We start from the raw sequence: 17,798 nt of genomic DNA on the forward strand, positions 1-17,798 counted from the left end.
ACATTAAAAGGCTTCAACACTGGGGACGTTCTTGGCCTCTTTATTTGGGAGAAAAGCCCAGGCCGGTCACAAAAGAGATAAAACATTGGTTAAAAAAAAGGTGGTGGGAGTGGAGCAGCCCAAGGGGGTGCAGGGGCTCTGGGCAGCGTGTCCCCTCCTCCTGAGGGCAGGGATGCTGCGGGCAGCAGCGCAGGCACAGGCCAAGGTGATGCTGCTCCGGTGTGCTCGGCCTGGAGAGTTGCAAAACACTGGGAACAAAGCGAGTGTGTCCCGCACGGTGAGTGGGGTTCCCTGAGTTACACCACCGAACCTGCGCTCCTGGCCGGCGGCCAGAGAGAGCACCCGGCAAATACAGGGACGTGGCAGTGCAATCCCGGAGCCTCGCGGCTGTGGGGCTTGGTGTGACACCGCTCCACGCCCGGAGCGGTCAGGCAGCCCCGGACGGTGGTCCCGGCTCCCCCGGGGCATTGCCCTGGCTCGGCACAGGGGCCAGCCCGTGCTGTGCCAGCAGCCCCTGCACCAGTGCGAGCTCCTGCTCCAGCTCCCAGGTGCTGCAGCCCAGCCCTGGCACGACGCTGGCACCTTCCCCCAGCAGCTCCAGCGCCCGTATCGCCAGCCGGGCCCTCGCCAGCAGCACGGCCACGGCCACGTGCAGCTTGGCACAACCCAGCGCCTTCATCCTGCACCGGGCAGCGGCCTCTGTGGAGAGAGCGGGCGAAGGAGCCGTGAGCACAGCGGGGTCCCCCCAGGCAGAGCTGGCCCAGGGACCGAGGACACTAGGTTGCCTGTCCTGGGGGTTTGTGCGGTGCCGTACCTTGGCTCCAGCGGCGCTCACAGTACCGCAGGTCGTCCAGGATGCTGGGGCCCGTGGCCACCAGCCAGTGGAGGGCTGAGACGCGGAGCGGGCTGCCGGGGGATGCCTTCTCCAGGAGCTGCAGCAGGATAGGGAGCAGCTGCCCTGCCAGGACGGCCGGCTCCGCAAAAACGTTGGGTTCATCCTCCTTGTACAGGCTGGTGGCTCTGGGGGAGCAGCCAAGGTGCAGATGAAGCCAAGGGCTGGCTCCACGGCACCCGTGCTCCTTCACACCCAGCCCAGGGGTCTGGCAACTCACTTGTTGGCCTCCAGCTCCTCCAGGATGCCCCTGAGGTCTAGGACGGGGAGGTGCCGCAGCAGCAACTCGAAGGTTTCAGGATGCTCCCCGAACTCTTCCAGGAGGAGCTGCAGGAGGCCCAGGAGCCCCACGTTGTCCTGCACAAAGACGCAGCCGTCTTGGAGCAGCTCCCCAGGGTCCCACTGCAGGAGGCTGGCGAAACCTGAGGCCTCGTGCCGGACCTCGCGCTCCTCATCTTGCAGAAGGTGAATGCCCGCATTTATCAGCCTGGGGAAAGGGGAGAGAAGGGACGGGAAGGGAAGGGCACCACGCGCCCCAGAGCATCCCCAGCCTGCCTGGAGGAGGGAAGGATGAGACCTCCCGAGGCAACGCTTCCCTGAGGGATTTTTTTGGAGGCTCCTGGGTTGTGAAATGCAGAGCCACTGCCAAAGAGCTCACCGCTTGGGAGGGCAGAGACCATGACGGGGACCGAGGGATCCAGCAATGCGGTTTGCTGCTCTTAAGGGGCTGGCTGCTTTTATTAAAACGCAACCCACAAATGTTTTGTAGGCTGCAAGCTCTGGGATAACAGTGATTTTTGAATGAGTGGGGCTTTCTTTAATGCCCTTGTATGTTTTGTAGGGGACATGTCCTTCTGCAGAGTCAATGAACTGCAGCACCCTGGGGCCGGGGCTCCAAGGAGCAGCACTGCCAGGAATGCACAGCAGCAACGGGCAGCACTGCTCCTGTAAGCACAGCCGTCCCAGGGATGGGCTACCTACCGCAGAGCCATGGGGACAAGCGAGGGACAGGCAGCACGCAGGGATCGCCGCACCACGCCGGCACCTGCCGTCTGCAGGGAGCGGGCAGCCGCCAGCCGCAGCACCTCGGACGAAGCAGAGCGGCTGCACTCCTCCAGCGCCGTGCACCACCGCTCAACCAGGGTGCCGTCCTCATCCCCAAACCTGCCAGAGCCCAGGGAAGGAGAGGGAATCATCCCCTGGATGGGGGACCAAAGGCCACCGGCTGCCCTGAGACCGCAGGACCCAGGCCAAAGCTGTGGTTTCTAGGTGAGAAGTCACGGCTCTGCTTCCAACGAGGACTACAGAGAAATCTCCCGGAAGGGGCAGGGACCTACCGGTGGGCGAGCAGCAGGCTGGCGGCACACAGCGCCTGGAAGAGGAGGTCGGGGCCAGGACACTCAGCCTCCACCACATCCAGCAGCATCTCCAGGCACGCTGCCGAGGAGCCCCGGAGCTTCCTGGAAGCTTCCTGGGACCACGACGAGGGGTCTCTGTAAAGATGCAGCAAAGCCTCAAGGTACAATCTCAGGAACTCTCTGTCCTTTCTGTCTCGCAGCACCGACCGCAAGCTCTCCTAGTTGACAACAGGAAAGAAGGTACAGGGTTAGTGTCTCCGGCACCGCGGGGCGGCAACCTCAGCACAACCACCTGAGTGCCTCGCACCCCTGTGCCCTCGGCCCGGGGAGCACTGTGCCCCTCAGTGAGCACCCAGCATCCCATCTGCATGACGCAGTGGGGACCCTCTGCTTTACTCGGTGACTTTTGACCCTCATCATACCAGCAACGTCAGCCCGAGAGCCTTCTCCAGCTCCTCGCACGTTCCTCCCTCCCTGGTGATCACCCAGCTCAGGACGGCAAGCTGAACGTCGGGATTTGGCTGCTGGAGAAGAGAGCAGGCAGAGCCAATCCGCTCGCCGTCCGCCAGCCGGGCTGCCTCGCTGCACACAAAGTGGGCCATGGTTTGGTGGAGGACGGCCAAGCCCACCTGGAGGAAAATCAGGATTTCCCTTCCAACACTCAGCCTTGAGTGAGGTCTGTGCCCCTTGAGTGGGGGATCCCCACCTTCCACCCCCGGGCTCGCCGCCAGGAAGGCCATGGCCGTGATTTTCCTGGCAGGCAGCGGTACCTGCAGCTCAGCGCATCGCGGCTTTCCCCCCGGCGGGAGGCTGCCCAGCTCGGCGCTGATGGCATCGCGGATGCTCTGGGCGAAGGTGGGGCTGAAGGACGCGGGCAGGAGGGCGAGGACCTGGAGGAAGGCGGCGCGGACGAGCGGGCAGCGCTGGGCAGGGGCAAGCAGCCAGCCCCGTGCCTCCAGCTCCAGAGCCACGGGGCACAGCGCCTCGGCCGACAGCCTGCAAGGAGACACGCAGCCTCACCGCAGGGCCCGCAACATGGAGAAGGCACCGCTTTTCGACCAAAAAGCTGCATCTCAGCACAGAGCGACCACAGGGGCCATGGGTGGGGGGACGGCGTGGGAGCACTCACCCACTGGTGCCTGGGGCGGTGGTGAGCAATGCCTGCATCTGCAGCAGGCGCCCGTGGACGGCATTGTGTGAACGGACCCGTCTGGGCGTGGTGGGCAGCTGCCGGGCCAGCTGCAGGAGGAGCCCCGGGCGCTGGGGCGGTGGGACGACCGGCACCAGCGCCTTGGCGGCCATCACTCGCATGGCATAGATGGGGCTCCCCGCCAGCCCCAGCAGCGGCTCCAGGAAGCGAGCGGAGGGGCTGCAGAGCAGAAAGCGATGAACCAGCTGGAGCAAAAGCCCCACTAGAGCCAGGGCCAGCCCCGGTGCCGCGGGACCACCACCCACTGCAGGAGCCCTTGGCTGGGGCAGAGCATCCCCACTGCCCCCTCACCTGCCGGGGCCATCGGCACCAGGCTGCAGCTGGGCCAGGAGGGTGAGGACAGCATGGAGCGCGGGGTGCAGCTGGGGGCCCCCCGACGCGGGCCCTGCGGCCGCCCCCAGCTCACCCAGCAGGATGGCACCCAGCTGGGGGTGCTGCCTGAGGAAGGCTTGCAGGCTGACCCCCTCCGATGGGCCACCCTCCCCTCGGCTCCGCTGCTGGCCCAGCAGCCGGGATGTGAGGGCGCCTGTGGGAACGGGGCAGAAAGCAGCGTCAGGTCCCCACCGCGCTTCGCCCCGGCCAGGCTCCAAACCCCAGGGGCTGCATCAGTCCTGCAGGGCTCTGTCGCCTCCCCGCCTCGGTACTCACTGAAGAGCTGGATGGCCGCGTTCCTCATGGCCCAGCACGGCGAGCCCAGGCCCCGCAGTGCCAGGGCCGCCATCGGCGCAGCGTGCCGCAGCAGCACGCCGCCCAGCCCTGCGCCGCGGACCAGCGTCTGCAGCACGTGGAGGGCACACACCTGGGGAGAGCACGTGGGGCTCAACAGTGCTGCGTGGGGAGGGGGCTTGCGCTTCCGTGAAAAAGCAAGATGGTGGGAAGAGATGGAGGAGCCAAGGGGCCACTAGCTCTTGGGCTGCTGGGATGGGCAGCATGGCCGCGGCTGCGGTTTTTTGCTCACCCTGACGTCTCCACGGTAGCACAGCCTTGTTCTGGGGTACCCAGCACGGCTCCTTTTTGAGGACCTTGCGCAGACCACCCTGTCCCCAAAAGGGCTACAACAGCCAACAGCTTGGTGCCTGCTGTGCTCACCTGTGGGAGGTCGAGGGTCTGGTCCCAGTGCTGCGGCAGGGCCGTGGCGGCCAAGGCCAGCAGCGTCTGGATGCAGCGGGTCAGCAGCGGCCGTGCCTGCGCCGGGGCCTCCCCGCTGACGATGCAGAGGAAGAGCATGGGGAAGCCGGCGGCACGGCGTGTGATCGAGCTGCTCCGGGGTCCACTCAGTGCTTCTAAGCCCTAAGGACCAAAACCCACCCAAGATATAGCTGGGAACCTGCTGGCTGGAGCCCACACCGTGGCATGTCGGCGGCCAGGTGGGTGCTTGCCCCAGGGTGAGGGGACACAGGGACTCAGGCAGGAACATGGGGCAGAACGAGCACCGTACCTGCTCCAGCATGGTCTGTGGGATGGCCTGCAGCTCCGCATCCGGGTGGTTCAGCAGAGCGGCACAAAACTTGGTGAAGCCCATGCTGCAGCCCTCCACAGCTCCCTAGGGCAGAGCAGCATCAGGCCCCCGCACCCCAAAGGCTGCACCCCCTAGACCCCCACAGCCCCCAGAAACCTCTCTGCAAAGGGGGAGGAGAAAGCAATAAGACACAATGGTGTAGGGACGTGATGGGGTTTGGCACTGGGATCCCAGCCATGCCCACGTACTGCCCCAGAGCAGACCCTGCTCCACTGTGCTCGCCCTCCCTGTACGCCAGCGAGAGCCCCCGGCCACTGGCCCAGGGCAGGGACAGGGCTGGAGAGGTGGGGAAGGGGCCGTGCCATCCCAGGCTGGACACGCTCTTACCCAGTGCCGGCACCGCAGCAGGATTTCCTGGAACACCCTCGCGGCCATCTGCAGGGTGGGGAGCGGCAGGAGGGACCCTGATCCGGCGGGCAGCCCCGGGGCCAGCAGCAGCTCAGCCAGCCCCCCCAAGAGCAGCCCTATCTCCTAGGAAGAAGTGAGAGGTCATGGGGACTGGCAGCGGGGCTGCCCCATTCCCGTCCTGCCCCATCGCTGCTGCAGGGAAGCACAGCGGGTGCTGCCGTCACCCCGCAGCACGGGCACCCTCGGTTGCCGGAGCTGCCAGGCAGCGTGGCCGGTGGGATGCCCATGAGCACGCACAGGATCCATGGCACTGCGGCTTCCCAGCCGGCTGCAAGGCATGCTTGGTGGAGAAGGCCTTTTTCCAGGCACCAGAGAGGAGGAGAAGCCGGGATGGGCGGCTGTCAGAAAGGAGCCGGGATGGGCAGTGGCAGGGCTGCAAGCCGGGGAGCCCAGCTCTGCCACAGCTGGGGTCTGTCAGTGCCTGGAACCAGCTGGGCTACATAAGGGCAGGAAGGGAGGTGGCTGCTTTTGGGAAGGGTGGTGGCTGGCAGAGCGTGAGGGTGGTCTGTGGCAGCTCTGAGGTAAGGGCAGAGACTCCTCTTGTTTGTCCCTGGGGAGGGTGAATGCCCCAAGGGGAGCTGGAGAAGCCAGCTGCTGGGGTGGGCTGGGTGCTGTGGGGAGGGGTCTCCCTCTCCCCAGTGCTGTGGGGTGGGTGCCCACCTTCACTGACACCCAGCAGCAGGTCAGGATCAGGCTGTGCTCCTCCGACAGCAGGACTGAGTCCTCCTCTTCCTCCTGCCCTCTGCCTTTCCCCAGCATGATGAGGGAGCCGATGGCGTTCCCCATGTCTGCAAACGATGGGGCAGCAGCTGCAAAAGGGAGAAGATGGTCTGAGTGGGGTGGTGTGGGGCAGAGGGAGGGGGATGCTGCTGGGGGGGACCTGCTGTCCCCTTTTCTGAGTGTCCCACTTAGGACTATGGCTGTGCCCTGCCCCACTGCTCTGTCCAAGCTGCTGCTGTAAGGGCTTCACCAGCCCCTGCTCTCCAGCTGCTTTGAGCTGGCAGGTGCCTTGCTGCTGCTGCAAAGATTTTGCCTCCCCTTCTGCTGCTGTTCTCATGGGCAGCTGAGAAAGGGAGCCAAAACCAGGCGCTAGCTGCTCTGCTCCCACGGTTCCCAGGATCCTTGAACCAACACTCTGAGCATGCTTGCCTGGGTGCCCTGCTTTGGACCTTACCCCTGGGCCAACCTTCCCTGTCTGGCCCTACTGCTGTCCCCTGTTAGGGGCAGCGAGCCCAAAGCCAGTGTCTGCCCCAGGGGCTGCAGGGCTGCTGGCTCAAGGATGGCTGTGATGGAGGCATCAGTGGTTCCTGGGGCTGGTCCCTGCCCTGGCGACACGCTCACCTTGCTCGTCGGCGCCGGGGCCTTGCTGGCTCTGCAGAGCGCCCAGGAGGAAGGAGGTGATGTCTCTCACCGTGGTCACGAGGTGGGTGAGGAGCTCCTGCCAGCTCTGCGCGAACTCCGCTGCCCGCATGGAGGCGGCCACCTCCGGCACCTGGAGCAGGCATCGCCGCAGGGCTGCGATGGGTCCTGCAAACACCGCCTCTGGTCACAGTGGTAGCTGCTGTGGCTCCAGCTCTCCTGCCCAAGCCTGCTGCTGAAACAGCTCACGGGCAGCGGAGCGAGCAGGGCCCCTGGGTGATGGGCAGGCTGGACAGGTGAAGCAGGAATACAGGGGAAACTGAGGCAGGGATGTGGCATCACCACGGAGTTGTGGCCTCAGTCCTGCCTGTAGGACTCCCGCCCACTCCAAGCTCCCCTGCCAGGCTGGGGACGTACCGTGCATTGGTGCAGTGGCTGCTGCCTGCAGCAGGTCCCGGCACGCTGCAGCGTACTGGGCTTGCAGCACATGGAGAAGGTGCTGAGCGAAGCAGAGGCCTCGGCTGGGCAGCGTTGGGGCTGCTTCAGCATTCAGGGCCAGGCTCTTCATGGTGTCACTGTCTGACCTGGGGGAAGGGGTAAGGCTGTTTCAAGGACAAGGGAGTTTTCTGCCCAAACCATGCTGTGGGGCTCCTTCCCTCAGCTTGGGGTCCCACACCCCAACCCCACCCAGCTCCCCATAGCAAGGCTATTTCAAACCCAAGCCGTCTCTGCCCTGAGTTGTAAACGCAGCCTCTGGTGAGACACCGGTGCTGCCAATGTGCTCCTGGGGGCTGCTGCGCTGTCATGGGGAGGGGGAGGCCGGGAGCTCGTACTTCTGTAGGATGGTCTTCATCAGCACGGCTCCGGCTTCAGCCTCCTGCACTCGCGGGCTGGCCAGGGCGTCTTGGGCCAGCTGGAAGAGAGCCACGGCGATGGGCTCGGGGAACACAGCGGGGAAGTAGCGGATGAGCAGCTCTGAGGCCAAGTCTCTGATCTGCCAAGAATTGGGACACAAGATGGGGGAGAAAGCCACTGGGGCAGGGCAGGAGGGGAAGCCCACCACCTCTCCGCTCGGGGCCAAGGCAGGTGCCTTTATGACCATGAAGGCTCACCTCGTTAGTGCTGTCCTGCAAGCAGCTCAGAAGCGCCAACAAATTGGGCTGAGAGAAGAAGTCCCAGCAGCCACTCTGCCTGGCATAGCTCAGCAGCGTGGCCATGGTCCCTGCGGTGGGGACATGGGGCGGTGGGACAGGGACAGGGGCAGCACCCCTGCAGCTGAGGGACGCTGCTTCGGCTGGGCTGCCCATACTCACGTGGGGGCTGGCCTTTCTTCCTCTCGGGGCTCCAGGTGTCCGTGCAGGTCTCCAGAACAGCGGCCAGGAGGAGCAGAGCCGTCTTCTTCCTCTGGTAGTTGGAGCCTGGGCTGAGCGAGCTGATGCTGAGCTGCAGCAGCCACTCCACAAAGCCTGCGGACAGAGCGCACGGCAGTGAGCGATGCTGGGCTGGGCACCCACTTCCAGTTCCCCCATGGGTCGTGGTGGAGGTGCCGGGGCAGCCTCCTCACCTACTGCCTGGGCGAGCTGCCCCGCTTCCTTGCCCAGCTCGGCACCTTGGGGCACCTTCCCTCGAAGCAGGGCCAGCGAGCTGTCCCGCAGCCGCACCAGTGCCTTCCTCACCGCTGCCTGCAGCAGCTGCCGGAACGAGGAGGAGTCGCAGTTGAGGTTGAGGGGTACGAACTCCCGCAGCAGCTGCAGCTCGGTGCCTGAGAGGGGCCGGTTGGTGCTGGGGCTGCAGCAGAGGAGCCCCAGCGCCGCCAGCCGAACGCCTTCCTCGCGGGCGCCCAGGCAGCGGGAGAGCCGCTCCAGCGCCTCGCCCCACAGCGGCAGAGCCCCTGCCACGCTCTGCTGCGCCTTCAGCAGCGAGACCCAAGCGCGGAGCGATGCTGCGTCCCAGCCACCGAACTCAGCGGCCAGCGGTGCCTGGGTGGCCGGGAGCTGCCGCAGGGTCCAGGCGAGGAGGTGGTTGGCGGCGTTGCTCTGCAGGATGGGCAGCGGGGAGCGGAGCGCCTGGGAGAGCAGGGGCAGCCAGCGCAGCGCCCAGCGCTCGGCCAGAGCCGCTTCCGCGCCGCGCTGCCCGTCCTGCTGCCTGGCGCACTGCTGCCGCACCAGGGCCTTGTAGACCTCGGCGGCCGCGGGACACAGGTGGTTGGTGGAGAGGCAGCTCAGGAGGTGCTGCGGCAGGTCTGGGTAGGTGTCCAGCACCTGGGAGAAAGGCAGATGATGGCTGTGAGAAGCACTTGGCAGATGCCCTGTGTGCCAGACTAAAGGCTGCATAGGGTGGGTGACAGATCTGGGTACAGACCACACTGCGGTCACCCACGGCACTGGGCACCTCTGGTACCCCAAGCTGCTTTTTGGCTGGCTTTGGGTGGGCACCAACAGGTAAAGCTCCCTCCCTGGCAGTCCCCAGGGATGCGTTGTTGTTGCTGCAGCTCGCCACCCGACCAGGGATACAACCCTTGGGTGATGCCAAACCGGCCCCCCGGCTGGGAAGGCTGCCTGCTGGCATGGCTGAGCTGGGCAGAAGGTGACAGGCAGCAGACAGAGGCTGTGCCACCTGGGCAGGACTGAACCCCCCCCGTCCTCCTGCCTTCCCTACCTGCTGGCTGCCCACGTAGGGGACAATGGCGCACAGGGGCACGTATCTGGCTTTGATTTGCCATGGCATCGACACCACCCTCTGCAGCATCTGTTGGTAGAGGGGTCTCTCCTGGTCCTGGAAGCGCTGGCATTCCAGGTGGTAGATCTCCAGGAGCAGTCGGAAGGAGCTGTGGATGAACTCGGACACTCCTTCCACCTGGGGGGAGAAGGATGGCAAGCAGCAGAGGTGAGGGTGGGCTCCCCCTCCTGTCTCTCTGCTTCAGGAAAGATCCTTTGCTTTCCTGTGGCTGTGGATTTCCAGTACTGGCTTGTAACCACGGGGCTAGGAGCTGGGGACATGGGGATGGCAGGAGGTGAGCCAGCAGCTGTGGACAGGCTAGGACTGCACCCGTGGGTGCTGCGTGGGGAGGGTGCCGCTGCCCTGCCAGGGGAAAGCAGCTGGGGGCGAGGGGGTTGGGTTGGTGGAGCTGAAACAGGCAGGGGTTCGCTCTGGGCAGGGGAAGGGCAGCTGAGCCGGGCGAAGGAAGGGCTGTTTCTGACTGCCGTGGCACCCCAGCCTTACCGGGGTCTCGGCGTTGTCCCACACCAGCTGGGTGAGTTGCCGGAGGAGGTTGGTGTCCCGGTCCAGGACGCGGGTCCCCGTCAGGCCCCAGACGGCAGGCAGGCTCTCCCGCAGGCGCTGCAGCCACAGGGCACAGGCTGCAAAAGCAGAGCGCACTGCTGCAGCCCTCGCCCGAGGCACTCGCGTGCGGCTCAAGGACCCCACATGTACGGGGAGCCGTTTGCCCATCAGATGCACAGCAGCCTGAGAGGGTTCGTGTCCACCAGGCTGGAGCAGACGTTAACAGCCACTTCCAAACCAGGCACCAAGGTCCAGAAAAGTGCCTTTCCCCAAGAGAAGATCAAGCACCAGGGATGCTCTGTGCATCAGGAGCACAAAGAATCCTCCGCCCTCAGCCACAGCAGGGTCAATGTCCCCTACCTTGGAAGCAGTAGTAGTGGCAGTCCTTCTGCTCCTTGGTCAGGGCACACACAGCAGGAAAGACCACGTCCAGCAGCAGGCAGGCCTGCGGGAGAACAGCGGCTCAGGGAGCAGGCAGGCGTGGGCTTTCCAGGGTGAGAAAACCCCAGCAGGGGACAGGTGAGAGTGCTGTGTGGTTTTCCTGCTGCCCTACACAAGGGGCTCTCCAAATCCCTGCAACGGGGTTTGAGCTCTCCTACCCGGTGGGTGAAGCTCTCCAGCTGGCAGCTGAGGATGTCTGTTTTGCAGCACGTCAGCAAACCTTTGGTGAGCACCAGCTTCTCCAGCCCATCTGGCTCCAGGACCTGGGGGGGCTCCACCACCAGCTCCCCAAACTTCAGCTCCCCCACACCTGGTGGGAAATGGCTGCATTAAATGGCAGAAAGATGGCAAACTCAGATGCTGCCCTGAGAGTGAAGAGCCCTGGCTCATCCCAGAGTGACCACGAGAGATACCAGCTGGTGCTCCCAGACCAGGACACAGCAGCAGCCTGGCTTGCTCTGCTGGTGAGAGGCACTGCCCTCTGTCCCCTTGGACCCAAACATGCCTGTCCACACTGTCCCCTTTGCCAGAGGCTGATCCCGGCTTGGGGTGGAGCACACACCTTGGTCAGGGAGCTGGAAGAGAGCGAGCACAGCGCTGGCCCCACGCTGGGGCTGCAGGGCTGTGTTCACCAGCATGCTCAGGGCCGTCCCTGCCAGCAGCCGCGTGTCCTTGTTCGGGGCCTGGACTCATAAGAGGCAAAGGCACAACTTAAAACACCATTTGAAAAACAGACCCCATTGAACCCTCCCTCCATGCCCATGCAGGGTCCCTCGGAGACCCCAGACGCTGGGGCTGCCTCTGCGGGCTCCCCTCGGGGAGGGGAATGGGGAAAGCACCCGGGAAGGACAGCATTGCTCTGCTCCTCGGGACAGGCAGCCTCGTCCCCCCGGGGCCATACGCACCTTGCCCCACACCACCTCCAGCAGCAGCCCCAAGAGGCTCTGCAGGGCTTCGCTCTTTCCCGCTGTGCTCCACACCAGGGGGGCCACGTCCTTCGGCAGCGCCTGGAAGAGCTGGAGGCAGGCCTGGAGGAGGAGGAGGGACAGAGGCCACAGGGATGGCTGTCAGCATCCCTCAGCTCCCAAAAGCACCAATTCCCCAGGGATGGCCATTTGAAGTGGTGCTGTGTGCCGCATCCCTCCTGGACGTTGCTGCCAGTGGCCGGCCAGTTCTTGTGGGGACAGATCCTTCCCCCTTACCCAAAATTTGGCTCTTACCTTGACAGCCAGGTAGCCCCATGTGCCGCCGGGTGCGGGCTGGCTCTGCAGCACCCAGCGCAAGGTGGTGGCCAGGCGCTGCAGCAGCGGGGCCAGGTTCTGCTGCCAGTGCTGTCGGCCCAGGCTGCTCTCCTCCATGAACATGCACACTGCGGGCAAGGGGACGGCATCAGCTCCCGGCGCTGCGCCCGCAGCCAGCCCTGCTCCAGGGTAAACCGAGGGCAGAGCCACTGGCTGCCCCTGGGACCTCTGCAGAGATCCCATGGATTCAGCTCATCCCTGATTCCCCCTCCCATGTGCGCAGAGGACCCAGTCTGGGTGAGCAGGAGGTGTCCCATGTGCTGGTGGCATGGGCTGGGAGAAGGCCCCGGAGGGGAAGGAGCAGAGACTGACCTGACTGAAGGTCCTCAGGAGACAGCACCTGCGGGGGCAGAAGGACAGTTTGTCTTGTGTGACAATACGCTGGGGCTCGGTCCCTTAGGCAGGAGGGTCCTGCTTGCCCCAGAAGCTGTCCCAGCCATGAGCAAAGGGCCGGTCTGACGGGCAGCCACGTGCTGCCGGCTGCAAGCAAGGGCGAGCCCCAGGCATGGTGGGAAGAGAAGTAAAGGACCCCAGGCAGCCCAAACTAGGAGGCCCCTGTCACAAATCAGCTTCAGCCAAGCCCCAGTGGAAGCTGGTACCACCGCACAACCGGGGTGCTCTCACCTCTCCCTGCAGTGCCAGGCCAGCCAGCAGCGCGCCCACCTCCCGGGCCAGCAGCGCTTCCTTCCCCACCGCCAGCTGGGTCACGATCTGCCGGGAGACACCGCGCATCAGCCAGTCTGCGCGGACCACCGAGAGGTACCGGCTGCAACGCGCTTTTAGGGGAGCTCTGCAGCGTCACCGGGGCCGCTTTGCTGGTAAGGATGCGTCGCACCAGGGCTGTGCCGGTGCTGGGCAAGAGCATCGCTTACACTCATGGCTAACAGAGCTCTGAAGCCGCAGCCCAGCTGGCTGTGCTACGGACCTGTTCCAGTTTCTGGAAGGAGCTGGAGCTGCTGGTTGCCTCCATCTGGAAAGCCAAAACGCAACGGAGCAGGGGCTGCACCTCAGCCTCGCCCAGCGCCCGCAGACTCTCACTCAGTGCCCGCGACAGCAGGAGAGCCTCATCCAGGTGTTTGTCTTTGCATCTCTTGGCGGTGCTCCTGAAACGGGATGGGGATTGGGGTGTGGGACCCCTCAGCTCGGTGGAGATCAGGGTTGTGATTGGAGTGGGGGTATCGCTGCTCGACTGGGACCGGGGTGGGGGTGCCTCGTCTTGCTGGGGATTACGGGTGGGGTTTGATTTGGGTTGGGGTAGGAGTGCCCCAGCTTGGCAGGGGTGAGGGTTAGAGTGCCCCAGCTCTGCATTCAGCACTGCACGGTGGGGGGGGCTCCTCAAAGCTCCGAGCCCACGACCCAGCCTGTTCTGGCAAACGCTAGCCCTGGGGCAGTGGGGAGGGGGGGAGTGTGGGCAGGAGGGTCCCCCAAAAAATCCTAAAACTTGCTGCCCTGCTGCTGCAGAGCGCGTTGGAAGGGAGCTCGGGGGGCTCGGTCCCCGTCCTTCGCTCCCGGGGGATGCTCGGGGGCTCGGAGGATGTTGAGATCCACGCCGGGACACGCGCGTGGGCCCCACGGCCGGGTGACCCGCGGGTGACCGGCACCCGGAGGATGCCGAGGTTCCCCCCCCGCCCCGTCCCATTCCCTTACCCCGCGAATTGCCGCAGGCAGCGCAGGCAGGAGAGCACGGGCTGAGCGATGCCCAGCGCCCCGTAGAAAGCGGCGCAGGCCCGCGCCTCCCGCTCGGCCGCCGTGGCCGCCGCCATCGCGCCCGGCCGCCGTTCCGCCGGCTCAGCGGCCCCCCCTAGCGCTGCCCCCCGGCCCAGCGCGCTGCGGGCGTGCGGGGGGCTGCGGGCGGCCCTGGCCGTGCGGACGGCTGCGGGCGAAGGCGAGCGTCCCCGGCCGGTGGTCCCTCCTGCTGCGGGCACCGTCCCTGTTAGCCAGCATCCCTGTTAGCCAGCGAGCATCCCTGCTAGCCAGCATCCCTGTTAGCCAGCGAGCATCCCTGCTAGCCAGCGAGCATCCCTGCTAGCGAGCATCCCTGTTAGCCAGCATCCCTGTTAGCCAGCGAGCATCCCTGCTAGCCAGCGAGCATCCCTACTAGCCAGCGAGCATCCCTGCTAGCCAGCATCCCTGTTAGCCAGCCAGCATCCCTGTTAGCCAGCGAGCATCCCTGCTAGCCAGCGAGCATCCCTGCTAGCGAGCATCCCTGCTAGCCAGCATCCCTGTTAGCCAGCCAGCATCCCTGTTAGCCAGCCAGCAACTCTATTAGCCAGCCAGCATCTCTGTTAGCCAGCGAGCATAACTGTTAGCAACTCAGCATCTCTGTTAGCCAGCCAGCATGCCTATTAGCTAGCCAGAATCTCTATTAGCCAGCCAGCATCCCTGTTAGCCAGCCAGAATCTCTATTAGCCAGCCAGCATTCCTGTTAGCCAGCGAGCATCCCTGTTAGCCAGCATCCCTGTTAGCCAGCCAGCATTGCTGTTAGCAAGGCAGCATCTCTGTTAGCCAGCCAGCATCGCTGTTAGTGTTCTGGTTTCAGAAGCCAGCATCTCTGTAAGTGTCCGGGGTGGGGGGGGAAGAAGAAACTGTGTGGTGACTTGGGCTAAACCACAACAGTTAGCCAGCCAGCACTCATATTAGCTGGCATTACTAATGGCCAGCGGAGGGACTCTGCTTCTTCCTGCAGGATGGAATGGCCTTTGGAGAGAGAAAGATTTATTATAACACTTGATGTTCATTATCATCAAATCAAAATTATTTCATCTGGGTTATTTTTGTCACTTGGCACGGGGTGGACCTATTTTAACAGGCATGATTTGGGGGCTGGACTAGATGACCTTTAAAGGTCCCTTCCATCCCAAACTCTTCTGTGATTTCTATGTCTTTATCAAATGTAGTTTTAACTCCTGACTAACACATCCCACTGAACTTCACCCAGCAGCTATCAAGAAAGTGCTCCTGGCTGGTTTTGACCTTGAAGGATTGTTTTTCCCCGGGTTATTTCTCACAGTGGCACTGGGGCAAGCGACGGGCATCAGCCACTTGGGCAAGGCGGTGGCATGGGCAGCCCAGGAGAGCGCGGCTGGGACAGGTCAGCATCTGTGCTGGGTGACCGGGAGGATGCTGAGATGTGGCTCCCTGGGTGAGCGCTGTGTTGGGGACAGATAAGCCCCAGCCTGGAGGTTTTGGCAACATTTGCCAGCAGCGTCCATCTCCGCTGCACTTTAGAAATCAGCCTGGATGCCCAAATCCAGTCATGGGTCCGGGTGTGCCCTGACTGGTGCCAACATCAACCAGTGAAAGGGCCAGGGATTTACAGGTAAGGCAGAGCAGTGTGGGAGGACGGTCACATCCCTCGGACCTGCTCCTCTGCTCCCTGAGCACCACGGCCAGCCCACATGGGTGATAGAGCGGGGGAAGCGCTGCCAAACCAGAGCTCCCATGGGTGCAAGTGCTCAGGCAGCGGCAAGGTGAGGGAGGGTGCTCCTGTGTTTTAGGGTCTCTGAGGTTCCCATTTTCATCCCCCCATGCTGCCTGCAGAACGGAGGGGCAGGGGAGGGAGAGGGGGATTTTTTCTGGTTTCACCATAGGAAGGATTTTCAAACCCTATAAATTCACTTTTGATAAGTGAACGGCTAAAGCAGATTAACCTTTTTGCTAATCCTCTATAATGGCTTTGGAATCTCCTTAACCAATAAGAAAATGATAAGAGCCTGTTTCTTTTCTTTTTATCTATATGTATATTGTCCTCCCTTGTCTGCATTTTTTTTTTATTTCTTGTTTTATTTTCCTTTCCTTTTCTAATATGAAATAGCCCAGCGATCCTATCTCCTGGAGGCTCAGTAAACAGAACATCAATAATCCCTTTCCTTTATTCCTCTCCGGTAACAGGGTGCAGAGAAGTGTCTGCCGATTGGGATTTGATTACCAGCAGCTATCAAAAGTCTCTTTGTAAGATCTGGGTTCTAAATCCAATAATTCTTTGATAAAAGAAGTATTACCAGTCCATTTTCTGAAGTGAAAGGTACGGGAGGAATGAAAGAAAGCAATCAGCGCAGATCCTAATAGGTTAAGTGCATGTGTGGTGGGAAGGCAGGGACGGGCAGGGGAGGCCAGGGAACGGTGTCCTTTGTTAAGGATGGGGAATGAGAATTAATCCGCTTCAGGTCTATGATTATTACAGCTGGGAGCAGAAAGGGTTGGATCCTGCGCCTGCCCGTGGCACGTCCCAGCTCTCCTGCCCTGCCATCACTCTGGACCGGCATGGCGTGGAGAGCAGAACCTGGCCCCACATCCATCTCCCGTGTCAACACTTGGGCACGTGCATAAAAGCTGTGAGCAGTTTGTGATGATCCCTGGTGTTGGTACATCCCCAGTGCCTCTCTGGAGCGCTGACACCTTGGCGGGGCAGCAGCAAAAACACCCAGACCGAACAGCTGCAAAGGCCTCTTCCTCTCAAACCTCAGCAAATACGTAAAGATTCACAGAGCGTGGTTACAATTTATGTTACGCCATCGAAACACCTGGAGGAGAGGCAAATAAAAGAACGGAAAAAAAAATAGTGGTTTGGCTGTAAGTGGCTATGGGACATCTCTTTCCAAAACTGGGAGACCGGGTGAGGAGAGGCGAGCAGAAAGCAGGGCCAAGGAGAAACAAATGGGGACAGAGAGGGGGTTCTCCTGGAGACTGGCTCTCATTTTTGCACGATGCTGGAGGGGTTGCTGGGCCGTTCGGTGTGAAGTCGCGAGGTGCCACGAGGACCTTTGACGTGCAGTGGTTTCACAGCACTCTCCTGTGCGCCTCCTTGGTGTACGGCGAGTGGGACTGGTACCTTTTCTGCCCCGCGAAGAAACACCAAGCAGGAGAGCATTCCCCAAGTGAGCTCCTGAAAGGAGAGTGTATCCTATGCGTCCCCTCCGGTCCTGAGCCACCGCTCTCAGCTGTAGCCCCACCCCAGTTTCTCTTGCTGGACAGAAGAAGCTGGGAATCGAGGTGACAAAGCTTTGGGGGAGCCTGGCCGCCCCAGGTAGCCGTCCTGGCTGCTCAGGGCTGACTGGGGAGCATGCAGCAATCCTCCCCTTCCCTCCTGACGCCAAGCAGGGGTACAGCCCAGCTGTGCAGGAGCTGGCCACATACCACCAAGCTATGCCACCGCGCTGCCACGAGCCACCAGTGATCTAATTTATTAAGGGCTTTGAATCCCGACAAAACGTACGTTGGGTACATGCAAAGCATCTGCATTATCGCTGTGGTTAGGGCAGCAGGGGCGGGGGAAAGGGGAAGGAGGGAAAATACAGTTTCTCTGCTTTCAGCAGAAAATAAATCAACTTTGGCAGAGAGTTTTGGCACAGCCAAAGGCCGTGCTATCATGAAAAATGAGTTTTTATTAAGCTGAACTCTCTCCTCTCTCATATTGTATGATATGACAGCTCTCTTTTGATGGGAAAGCTTTCATTTGGCCAGAGAAAGGGATAATTTGCTTCTTTTAAGGAGTTAATCCTCTGGTCCATTTCCGGGCTGGGAACAGCTATCCTCCCCCTTCCTTGGATCGGAGGCTGCAGCACAATAGAGATCATAACCACCTCAAATCTACGCTCGAGATGGAGAAATCAGATTTCCTTCTCCAGTCATTTTTGCAGGATTAGCTAAATCTTAGATCCACACTAACCCTTCACAAAGCTGCCAAGATTAGTTAGAATTTATTTTATTCACAGCGGGGTTTACGGTTTTCTTTCCAAAGGGATTATATCTCTCTCTATATATATTTAGGGCTGCTTCAGTCATAAAGCAGCTAGGTTGGAAGGAGGAAAAGTGTGTGTGTGTATAAAATAAAAACTTGGCTGTGAGAATGACGGTCACCTGAAACGCCAAGACAAAGCGGTGATTCCGGATGGCTTCGCCGGTCCATTTTAAAAGCTACGTAAGCTGTCTTTTTCCTTGCAAGACCCAACTCTGGAGTTAGCGCACAGAGAGCAAACCCCACTCCAGCTGAGCTGCCCGTTCGCGCAGCCGCTGCTGCCGGCAGAGG

General features: G+C 62.1%; 1 protein-coding gene across 1 annotated transcript; it reads right to left on the reverse strand.

Moving 5' to 3' along the window:
- Positions 1-24: 24 nt before the first annotated feature.
- LOC147598597 (tRNA (32-2'-O)-methyltransferase regulator THADA-like) lies at positions 25-13,533 on the reverse strand. Its single transcript, XM_086761756.1, has 30 exons — positions 13,418-13,533; positions 12,696-12,873; positions 12,083-12,110; positions 11,690-11,838; positions 11,375-11,497; positions 11,032-11,152; positions 10,628-10,779; positions 10,389-10,473; positions 9,969-10,105; positions 9,405-9,602; positions 8,311-9,007; positions 8,060-8,212; positions 7,859-7,968; positions 7,580-7,740; positions 7,164-7,330; positions 6,729-6,914; positions 6,048-6,196; positions 5,307-5,450; positions 4,899-5,003; positions 4,550-4,750; positions 4,109-4,259; positions 3,752-3,986; positions 3,380-3,619; positions 3,021-3,246; positions 2,673-2,879; positions 2,230-2,468; positions 1,874-2,056; positions 1,113-1,379; positions 815-1,020; positions 25-699 (listed from the first exon to the last, which is right to left on the reverse strand). The coding sequence occupies exons 1-30, from the start codon at positions 13,531-13,533 to the stop codon at positions 428-430; spliced, it is 5,586 nt and encodes a 1,861-aa protein (XP_086617882.1). The 3' UTR covers positions 25-427.
- Between the last annotated feature and the right edge of the window lie 4,265 nt (positions 13,534-17,798).

Source organism: Chlamydotis macqueenii, chromosome 17 (assembly GCF_036417535.1).
Source record: "Chlamydotis macqueenii isolate bChlMac1 chromosome 17, bChlMac1.mat, whole genome shotgun sequence".
NCBI classification, from domain to species: domain Eukaryota; kingdom Metazoa; phylum Chordata; class Aves; order Otidiformes; family Otididae; genus Chlamydotis; species Chlamydotis macqueenii.

What these genes read in the sequence shown, in the direction of transcription:
- LOC147598597 (XM_086761756.1), bottom strand. Translation starts at nt 13,533, where the DNA reads ATGGCGGCGGCCACGGCGGCCGAGCGGGAGGCGCGGGCCTGCGCCGCT. An exon ending in ATGAAGACCATCCTACAGAA is followed by an intron (nt 7,331 to 7,579) that starts GTACGAGCTCCC and finishes CCCTTCCCCCAG; the next exon opens with GTCAGACAGTGACACCATGA. An exon ending in TGCTGCGGTGCCGGCACTGG is followed by an intron (nt 5,004 to 5,306) that starts GTAAGAGCGTGT and finishes GCTCTGCCCTAG; the next exon opens with GGAGCTGTGGAGGGCTGCAG.